Below are 10,479 nucleotides of genomic sequence, written 5' to 3'. Positions count from 1 at the left end.
CGCTTCCCGGTCGGTCACACTCACCCCTTCTCCTGTTTATTCCCGTAACAATTTGGAGTCCAATGCCCTCAGCAGTGTGCTCCACGTGAGAAAACGGAGCGTCTAAAACTGAAACCAGTCCAACCGAATGGTTCTGCCACCTGTTTTGTCAGAGACTGCCCTGAGAAAAATAAAATCTTTATGAAGAACTTAAGGTTTCAATTTAGGTTCGATCTTCATTGAACCATAATTGAGGGAGAAGATTCTTGGTGAGAAAGTGAAGCACACGGTGTCTGGAGCCCAGAGCAGTGGGCTGGCAGCACCCACCCCGAGCAGGTCTGGGGAAGCCTGGGCTGGGGCTGCCGCAGAGGCGGAACAGCGCAGAGTGTTCGCAGAAGTGTTTTTATCTGAGGACTTAAAAGAGGCAGGTCCGGGAGCCCACTCGACCACGAAGGCCCCCTCAGGGACGAGGTCAATCCCCGCGGGGCTGAGCGCTCCTGCTCCTCGAGCTCTCCCTGCAGCCCCCCGTACAGACACTCAGCGCGGCAGCAACCCAACCCACAGCTGCCCTCACTGCCCCACTGCAACATGGCGGCCACCGCCATGGCGCGCGCGGCCCCGCCTCCCTCGTCACGGAGCGCGCGCGCGGGTGGGGCCGGCCCCTCCCACTCGCCCAGCGCGTGCCCACCCGCTCTCTCGCGCGCTCTCTGACCTCCGCCCGCGCCGGGTCTCGCGCACGGAAATGGCGGCGGCCGCGGCCGGCGGGGAACGGGCCCGGCCGGACCCGGCGGAGCAGCGGGCGGAGCTGGGGCCGCTGCTGGCCACGGCTCTCCGGCCCGGCGAGTCCTGGTGAGCACACCCGCGCCTCCTCTCCCTCCGCGTCCCCCTCCCCTGCGGGCGGCGGGGCCTGCGGGCCGGGCCGCGCCGCCGCCGCTGAGGGGCCGCGCCGGGCGGTGCCGTATGTTGCAGGTACCTGGTGGAGAGCCGGTGGTTCAAACAGTGGAAGAAGTATGTGGGCTTTGACAGCTGGGACATGTTCGGCGCCGGCGATCCCAACCTCTTCCCGGGCCCCGTCGACAACGCGGGCCTGTTCCCGGGGCCCATCGACAACTCGGGCCTGTTCAGCGGTGAGTGCTGCGGGCAGCGGGGCCGCGGCTCGGGCTCGGGCTCGGGCTCGGGCTCGGGCTCGGGCTCGGGCTCGGCCGGGGAACTTCTCCGCGCTGCTTTCTCTTTCGAACCGAGTGCTGGAAGGGGACGCGGCCGCACCGCCCTGTGCGTGAGGGGACCGGGCTCTGCCTCCTTGGGAGCGCTGGTGTTTCTTGGTGTCCTGGCAGTAGGTGTGAAGAAGAAAAGGTGCTGTTTAATGCCCTACTCTCTTGTCGTCTGTCTCCCTTTTAGATCCAGAAACTCAGAGTCTAAAAGAACACCTCATTGATGAGCTGGATTACGTGCTGGTACCCACCGAAGCCTGGAACAAACTAGTAGCATGGTATGGCTGCATAGACGGGCAGCAGCCTATTGTGAGAAAAGTAAGTATGGCTCAATCAACTTCTCCTCCTCCTGGTTTCATGTTTTGATCTCTGTCAAACCTAAGCGGTTTATTTTGCCAGATGTCCGTTAAGACAGGATTTTCAGCAGCTGTTTAGAGACAGTAATGTGTTGTCTTTTTGCCTTGTCAGAAGGAGCAACTTGCCTGTATTTCAACCAAAAAGACTGAATGTTCAGGGGTTCTGAGTTGATGGTTTATTTGGGGCAAAAACCCTGAACCTTGTTCAGGTTATGATTCTTTGGACTAGTACAGTGTTTTTATATTGCATGGAATAGTTTGTACTCTGTGGACAAGTGTATGTTGTTGGTCAAACTTGTTTATCTTCCAGGACAGAATGAGTCTTTTAGTACAGATGGATTAGGGACTTCCTCTGGAGTCTAAGGTGATTCTTTTTTCTCTTCCAAAATTGTGTGATTCTAAAATCTTTATGAAGAGGTGGATATATCATTTTGTCCTGTAAGTAATTTTTGGTTGACAGATGCAGTCGTTTATGCATTCTGAGTATGTAACCTGTTCTGGAAGGTGAAATTGGCAAGTGTTGTTTTTGTTTTGGTTTTTGGTGGTTTTTGTTTGATTGGTTGTTTTCTTTGGGTTTTTTATATGTATAGGTAAAAGGTTTTTTGTTTTTATTTTAGTCGTAGGCTGTTGTACTGACTAAATTGAACAATGACAGTCTGTGGGGTTCATTAAAAGACTAATCACAACACCAAATGTTGATATAATGTATGGAATTAACACCACTTATGCTTAAGCAGCACTATGTTGTGAGTAAGGGTTACTCCAAGGTGTGCCAGACCTAGGAAAACGTGGCATCAGAAGGGACCTAAGATCAGGAAGTGCTGATCAGTGGTACTGGAATGTTGTCATTCAGTGTGGGCTAGAAATTGCATGTAGTAAGAAATTCTGATGTCTTCAGGACCCCAGGTGTCCTCAGGTTCACTCAGCTGAATAGACAGGACTCCCATGGAAGCAAGAAATAGGAGAGGAGAAAATAATTACAGCATGTAAAGGAGATGTGGTTTTAGAGAAACATGTAACATCTTGAGGAATTACAAGTCTGCTGAGAGGGAGAACTGGTACTGATCAGAATGTGTCCAAGTGAGGGAGCTTTCCTTTGTGAACTGGCTGATTGCTTTCACCAAACCAGGCATGTTATTGCATATTCCCTTTGCTGAAAAGTTTGAAGGTTGACAAGAAATTTGGGAGCTATTGGGGAAACACTTGGGCCTAACTGCATGAGCCTTCTTTTGTTGTGGTATCTGATGCTGCTTTCAGTGGTGCAATAACCAAGGGGGTAGAGTTCAGAGCATGTGCTGTTTTACAGACCTAACATGCCAGGTTATTCTGGGTCTAGTTAGGAGTAGATTTTTAAAGTTTTGAATTGCTGTGAAACTGTCAGTCTCTGTTGTCAGTCTGGTAACTGAAGGGGTTTTTTATTTTTAAGAAGATGCTAAAATATAGCAGAATAGTAGGTTTGTGGGATCTAACAGCCTCTTACAAAAATCCAGTAGGTCAGTGAGACACAGAAGCTGCAGTGCTGCACGTGAGTAGAATATGGGCAGGATCTGGTTACAGTATTCCCCAGACAGCATTAAAAGTCAGGCATTTAAACTTGTGGTTCTTGAATGCTTTAAGACTTCTCCTAAAGATGGATCAACTGTAATTCATACATTAAAATATCCATAAAAGTAGGATCTGGGAAACTATTTTCAGGCATCTTTATGGTTTATAAAAGATATATTTTTCCATCTCTGTGTTTGATGATCAGAGCCAAGTACAGGAGGATTAGGCTAGATTTATTTATGGTTCAGATTTCTTTTGATAGTCTCAAGCCATATTTTTGGGCGGTCATCTTTAGAGTCCCACTGGAAGGTGTATTAATGTGCTTACTCAGTGGCTGAGTTGTGCTGAGATTGCTGTCCAGTGGCATGACCTGAGTTGTAGTTTGGCAGAGAACAAGGAAGCTGGTGAGATGCAGTTTAAAAGACATCTGGAGGTGATTAGAGACTATTCCTCCATCTTAATAGACACAATGGTCTGATCAGGAACTTCTTGGAAAGAGTTACTTTCATTTCTGAATATTGCTCTTATTTGTTTCTAACTGCAGAATACTGGAGAACAGGAAGTCACGTTTAGTGACATTTATTCTGAAAAATAAATGGAAAGCTTTTGACTTGGTTTATTTTCTTTCTTAGAAAAAGTCTGCTCTGGCTGTCAAGAAGCTATTTAAACAGGAAGCTTTACTTTCTGTTGTAACAGCAAAGCACTGAAGATATTTCCAAATGTGTTTGTTAATTATTTACCTTTAAAGCATCTTGCGTATCTAATACAACCTTGTAAAGGCAACAATCCTCAGAAGATGAAAGCATAATTTAGTGGAATTGTCACTATTAGTCTAGGTCTTAATTATTTGGTTCTTTCCAAAGTTGGGTAGCTTTTACTGTAAGATGCTAGGTGTAGATCATACCAAGTCTGGTGTCACATGAATCAAATGGAATATTTCATTTGGAAGGGACTTAATGATCTGATCCAACTGCCTGACCAGTTCAGTTCTGTCTGAAAGTTAAAGCAAATAAAAGGCATTGTCCAAATGCCTCTCACCGTTACTCTTAAAAAATTATATCAGCTTTTTAAATGAAATATGATCTTAGTTTCAGAGGCTTTGTGGATGCCAAGCACTCTGGAGAGAATTGAGGTGTGCAGTTTTCTTTTTTTTTTTTCTTACTCCTGTTACATTGCAGTTGTCTCATAACTGGCCTGTGAAATGTGCTTTTCTTTCTGACATAGTGTAGTTTATGATCTGTAGGTGAAGAATGGTGTCCAGTTCTAGGGAAGCTTTTTTAAAAATATGCTGGAAGCTAGTGGCATGAGTGAATGTACCTATTGGAATATTCTCTCAAATGCCAAATTGATTTGAAAAGTACTCTAAAATAAAGCAGTGTCATCAAAACAACTTCAGAGGTACTTTTCTGTTCTTGATGGGAGAGAGTAATGAGACAGATTCTGTGAACCATGCAGAAAAATAGTTAATACTTTGGTTTGCTGTCTTCTGATAGAAGTTTTTGCTCCAGTGTTCCAGCCTGATTTCTTTTTTTTAAAACTTAGCCAAAGACTAGAGGTAAAAGGTGATGTTCTTATAGAATGCTTTGTGTTATCAAGTATTTTTCATTAATAGTTAGCTGACATTGTCAGTTCAACTGTGATGATGAACCTCTGGAACTTTACACTGTGGAAGGAAAGCACTGGGATTTCCCATTTTAAAAACCAAACAAAACCCCAGGACAAGTTGGTGGCTGAATCTGGGAGTGAGTCAGTGTTCAGTTTATGGCTTGACTGTCAATACTGCAAAAGGCTCACAGTATTTAGAACTGTGTACTTTAGAGGACTGCTCAGTATTGCAGCTTTGTGTTGCTTTGCTCCCTGTGTGCAGGTGGTGGAGTATGGGCTGTTTGTGAAGCACTATAAGGTTGAAGTTTATCTCCTGGAGCTGAAGCTGTGTGAGAGCAGTGATCCTGACAATGTCATCAGCTGCCACTTCAGCAAGGCAGATACTGTTGGTAAGTAGTTCTCTGATAGATGAAGCTGTGCTCTGAGACCGTCTCAAGAGATAATCTTTCCTCTCCAGAACCTCCAGATTGGAGGAAAATCTGCCTTTTTTTCTCTCTCTCTCATTGCTATATTTTTCACATGTAAAAATGCTGAATGTCAGCTGTCCTGTGTCTACATCACTAAACTGAAGAAAGCTTCTGTCGTGGTTTGACACTGGCCAAGCGCCAGGCACCCATGAAAACTGCTCACTCACCCTCCCCTGCCACAGCTGGGCAGAGGAGAGAAAAAAAATAACAAAGGGTTCATGAGTTGAGATAAGGACCGTGAGAATACACTGACAAGGGCAAAACAGGCTCAGGTTAGAGGTACAAAGTAAATTTATTACTATCAGAATCAGAGGAGGATAATGAGAAGTGAAGTAACCTCTTAAAAACACCTTTTCTTCCCCCTGCTCCTCCCTCCTTCCCACTGACAGCACAGGGGAACAGGGCACGGGGGTTTTTGGTCAGTTCATCACTTCTGCTGTTCCAGGAGAGGAGTTCTTCCCCTGTAAGACCATGGGGTCCCTCCCATGGGAGACAGTTCTCTGTGAACTTCTCCAGTGTGGGTCCAATCCAAAACTGCTGCAACGTGAGCCCCCTCCCATGGGCACACAGTCCACCCAAAACTGCTGTGATGTGGGGTCACTCTTCCATAGGGTGCAGTCCTCCAAGGACAGGCTGCTCCAGCCTGGAAGCAGGGGCTCTCTCTCCCCACTGGGTTTCCCACTGGATCACAGCCTCCTCCAGGCATCCACGCACTCTGGCATAGGTCCATGGTCTGTGGGTGGATCTCTGCATCCCCCATGGATCCCCATGGGCTGTGGGTGGATCTCTGCATCCCCCATGGATCCCCATGGGCTGTGGGTGGATCTCTGCATCCCCCATGGATCCCCATGGGCTGGGGGTGGATCTCTGCATCCCCCATGGATCCCCATGGGCTGGGGGTGGATCTCTGCATCCCCCATGGATCCCCATGGGCTGGGGGTGGATCTCTGCATCCCCCATGGATCCCCATGGGCTGGGGGTGGATCTCTGCATCCCCCATGGATCCCCATGGGCTGGGGGTGGATCTCTGCATCCCCCATGGATCCCCATGGGCTGGGGGTGGATCTCTGCATCCCCCATGGATCCCCATGGGCTGGGGGTGGATCTCTGCATCCCCCATGGATCCCCATGAGCTGTGGGTGAACCTCTGCATCCCCCATGGGCTGCAGGGGCACAGCTGCTTTACCATGGCCTGCAGAGGAATCTCAGGTCTGATGCCTGGAGCACCTCCTGCACCTCTTTCACTGACCTTGATGTCTCCGTATAGTTTCTCTCACGTGTTCTCACCTCTTCTCTGACTAGAAGTAAACTATCAACAGTTCATTTTTCTTAAATATGTCATCACAGAGGTGTTACCACACTCTCTAAGAGGCCCAGCCTTGGCCAGCAGCATGTCCATCTTCAAAGCCATCAGGGATTGCTTGACTCTGCTGGACAGGGTATAAGCTTCCAGCAGCTTCCCACAGGAGCCACCTCTGTGTCCCCCTCACTACCAAAGATCAGGCCATGCAAAACTAACATACCATCTTCATGGGCAACTTGACAGTAGTAACTGAAAACTTCAACATTTGTTTTCAGATGAAGAGAAGTTGGCCTTTGGCCAGAAAGTTCTCATTCTGTGTATTACTGGTTTGAGGGCTTGACAGGCAAATGCATGACTAAAAACAGAAGCTTTTCATTCTTTCAGACTCAATTTAGACAAACTATATGAGCAATTACAACTTACATAATATATTTTCTACTTGAAAGATCTTGAAGGATAAGTGATGTATGTCCTTGCTGACTGAATGTCTTAGTGTTTTTTTCAAAAGCACTCATGTTTTAGGAATTTTGGTGTTTTTTCTTTCTCCTGAATAGCTACCATTGAGAAAGAAATGAGAAAACTATTCAATATCCCAGCTGAGAAGGAAACCAGGCTATGGAACAGATATATGAGTAACACTTACGAGCAGCTCAGCAAGCTGGATAGCACAGTGCAAGATGCAGGGCTCTGTCAGGGTCAGGTAAGGGGCATAACTTTTTCTCTCTTGTTTCATGTAGTGCTTTTGCTGATGTGTATTTTTCTCACTTGCTTTTATGTACTTTGAGCAAACATTGACAATGGGATTTGCTAGTGCTTTTGCAAAATGTGTAACAGACTTGCAGTTACCTTTATTACCTGCACTCTCTTTCAGATTGTTTTAATAGAAGTGAAAAATGAAGATGGCAAGTGGCCTGGACAGCATTGCCTGGCAAAGTAAGCAAACATGTTCTAAAGGTTTCTGTTATTTCATGCAGCTTGTTTGCTAGGCTTTAGCGACCTCTGTGAAAGCCTGATTATCATTGGCTGTTGTGGCTTTCTGTGTTTTGGTTATTTTGAAGGAGACAAAGTCTCAAATATAAATATTCTTCAGTGATTCTGCTGCTGGTTTATTTTCTTAGGAAGGATGTGTTTTAAAACCTGTTTCAAACAGGTTGTATGAGGATTAAATAACTTAGGTTTTCTATAGTGCTTAGGAGACAAAAGTGCTATTTGCATTGAACTAGTCTGCTTAAAAAGCACCTCTGCACACTGCGCAGTGAAACAATCTGTCCTTTGCTGTTGTAAACAGAAAGGATCTTGGAGTGTATTTCCAAACCTGCTAGTAGTGAATGCTCAGAGTTCTGGTAGTACCTCCTTAAAAACGGTATAGAAATAGCTGACCAACACCCCTGCCACAAGAGACATTTACAGAAGCCTGTTAATGTGACACAGATTCTCTCAGTGCTGTCTTATTTAGAGAAGAGATGGGTAATTGCAGGGCTTGGTGAAACATGATGTGTATAGAGTGAATGGTGTAGAATGGAAGTTGCTTGCAGTGAAAAGGAACTGCCTATACTAAGTCCTGCTATGGAAGATAGAATTTGATGACTTTCCCCATCTGATGCCTACTCGATTCCATCCCAGGGGCCATCAGCCTTGATATTGATAAAGAAAATACTTTTCTGTACAATACAGTTAACTTACAGAACTTGATGCCAAGTGATCTCATTTGAAATCAAGATACACAAGTATTAAATATGAAGAGTTCTTCAGATAGGTCAGTGAAACCTATTTTGAAACAGTACTTGGAGAGATCATACTGTGTAAAAGATGAGGGAATGGCCATGGGATTACAGTGAACTTTCTGTAGGAGTATCATGTGAAAAGCAGCTAAACATTCATATCATGTACCTGGTTGACAGTCAGGATGGGAGAGGCAGCTGTGCAAAACCAGGTCATAACCATTTGTTTCCACTTGAAGCAAAGCTAAAAAGGAGCTGTGTAGCATTCTCAGGCCTCAGAGCAGTCCTTTTTCAGCAGCTGGTCTGATATGTAAAGGCTTTGATTTAACCTCTAGTAACAGATAAATGAAAGTGGTTATTGGTATGTAGATTAATGTTTTCTAATGACATAAAAGTATTTACTTATTATAGCATGAAACCTGTGAGACTGACTTGATGCTGATAATGGTGGCTGAAAGAGTTGTATTTGGTGATACAAGGATTATATGTTCTTTTGTACTTTGTCTTGTGCTTCGTCCTGTCTCAGGCAAACTTTTGCTTCAGCTCCAGAAAATACATAGGGAACTTAATATTTTGAGTTTTTTTTTTTCTGGGCTGCACCAGTTTATTACTGATAGCATATGAGGAAGTTTTTCTCGAATTTAGAGTTATGATGACTCTACATCCAAACAGGATGTGGAGCTCTCTGCTGTTGACAGAGAAATGGTGAGCACCTGCATCACTGCCCAGGTGTCAGGAGAGGTTCTGGAAAGCTGGGGGGTTCATGTCCTTCCTACTCACAGAGTGTGTGTGCAGTGACCATGGGGTGGGTGGTTCTGTGTTGTCAGGATTTTTCCCCACCATTTGCTGCTTGTTGGAGACACTGGTTCCCTAACAGAGGAAATAGCTTTTCCACAGGTTTGGCAGCTGTCCTTATGTTTCCCTAGCCATCAGTCTGGCTGACAGGAAAAATGCTCTTAAACTCCACAGCAGTCCTTGGGTGATATATTCAGACTATGCTTGGTTGCTGCTGTTTCTTAGTTTGCTGCTCTCTAAAGAGCAAAATGCTTTCTTCTTACTGTAGTTTGAAACTGCTTTTACTTCTAGACAAAGTTTCAGAAAAGAGAATGGATTATACTTATGTTAGGAATTTCAAAACGAGAGGCATACTTTGTTTCTGAAGCGAGATTATATCAATGAGTCTGTGGAATTTAGTACTCCTAAATTGTTACTTACAAGACTCCCAAAATAAAGTCCTGAACTAGCAGAATTCCATTTCAGCCCTAGCATGCATTTTTTTTTTTTAATCCTGGATATAATTTTCTTAGCAAAAGCAAACAGGGAGTTGTGCTAGTTCTTTTAAAAACAATATCTTTTCCATCAGGTATTGTATTAGAAAACTGGAGTGAAGTCATATTTAGCATCTCCCTTTACAATATGCAGCAGTAAAATACCTTTTGGTTCTTTGGTTGAAGGTAGAATTTTCCTGCTGTTTCCTCTTCCATTTTCTCTGTTGTTTACTCATGGCACTGTGTGCTGACACTGTGTGATTTCAGAGGACCCCTTCAGCAACTGGGCTAAGTATTTTGCGTTCAGATCTTTATTCCATGGCTTGGAAGTGCTTGAGTTTGCAGCAGATGCCAGGCTTGCAGAGGAGCCCTGAGGATGTAACATAAGTTATGGAGGCTTTTGCATATAAGAACTTTCTAAATGAGTATCCATTATGGCCTCTGCTTTGTCAGTTGAATAAAATCCCAACTAATCTGTTTCTGACAAAAACTTTTTGCCACAAAATTCCTGTTTTACTATTGGTTGTGTAAAGGACGAGAACTGACTCTACTCTGTGCTCTGAAGGTGGCCTCAGCTGAATTGAAACACTTTTTCTCTCTGTGTCTTTCAACTGCTTGAGAGCCTTTTACAATATTTTTTCAAGTTGTTTAGGAGTTTCTTTTTTTTTACTTAACAATCCTATGAATTCAGAGTGATTTGATTTTATCCTCTTTGTCCTCTTAAGTCTCCAAATTTCTCCTTACTTGCCGTTTGTGTGGGTTTTTGACAAGTTTTGTAGCAAGACTTAAAGCAGCTGTCTTTACCTGCAGATGGGAACAATGTGCTTCAGTATTGTGAAGATGAAGTTGTGTTTCAGTGGTAACCTACCAAGTAGGCCAGAACATTTTGGAAGGTTCCAAGTCACAAATTTCAGAGATGAAATAACTTTTTTCTCTTACTTCTGAGCAAGGTCTTGGGGCCTCCATTTCTGAGGGAGCAGCAGTCACATACTGTGAGAGAGATGGCAATAGTGGGGGCACATGC

General features: G+C 44.8%; 1 protein-coding gene across 2 annotated transcripts in view; it reads left to right on the top strand.

Moving 5' to 3' along the window:
• Positions 1–705: 705 nt before the first annotated feature.
• Positions 706–10,479, top strand: part of USP4 (ubiquitin specific peptidase 4) — a 32,065-nt gene continuing 22,291 nt past the window's right edge. For both annotated transcript variants that reach the window (XM_062500979.1, XM_062500978.1), the window contains exons 1-6: positions 706–828; positions 949–1,106; positions 1,378–1,508; positions 4,959–5,085; positions 7,021–7,166; positions 7,338–7,399. In XM_062500979.1, coding sequence (XP_062356963.1) covers positions 722–828; positions 949–1,106; positions 1,378–1,508; positions 4,959–5,085; positions 7,021–7,166; positions 7,338–7,399 — 731 coding nt within the window. In that variant the 5' untranslated portion in view covers positions 706–721. The remainder of the gene's footprint in view (positions 829–948; positions 1,107–1,377; positions 1,509–4,958; positions 5,086–7,020; positions 7,167–7,337; positions 7,400–10,479) is intronic.

Source organism: Cinclus cinclus, chromosome 12 (assembly GCF_963662255.1).
Source record: "Cinclus cinclus chromosome 12, bCinCin1.1, whole genome shotgun sequence".
Classification (NCBI taxonomy): Eukaryota; Metazoa; Chordata; class Aves; order Passeriformes; family Cinclidae; genus Cinclus; species Cinclus cinclus.
The sequence above is the reverse complement of the archived record's forward strand: the minus strand, read 5'-3'. Positions and strand labels throughout refer to the sequence as shown.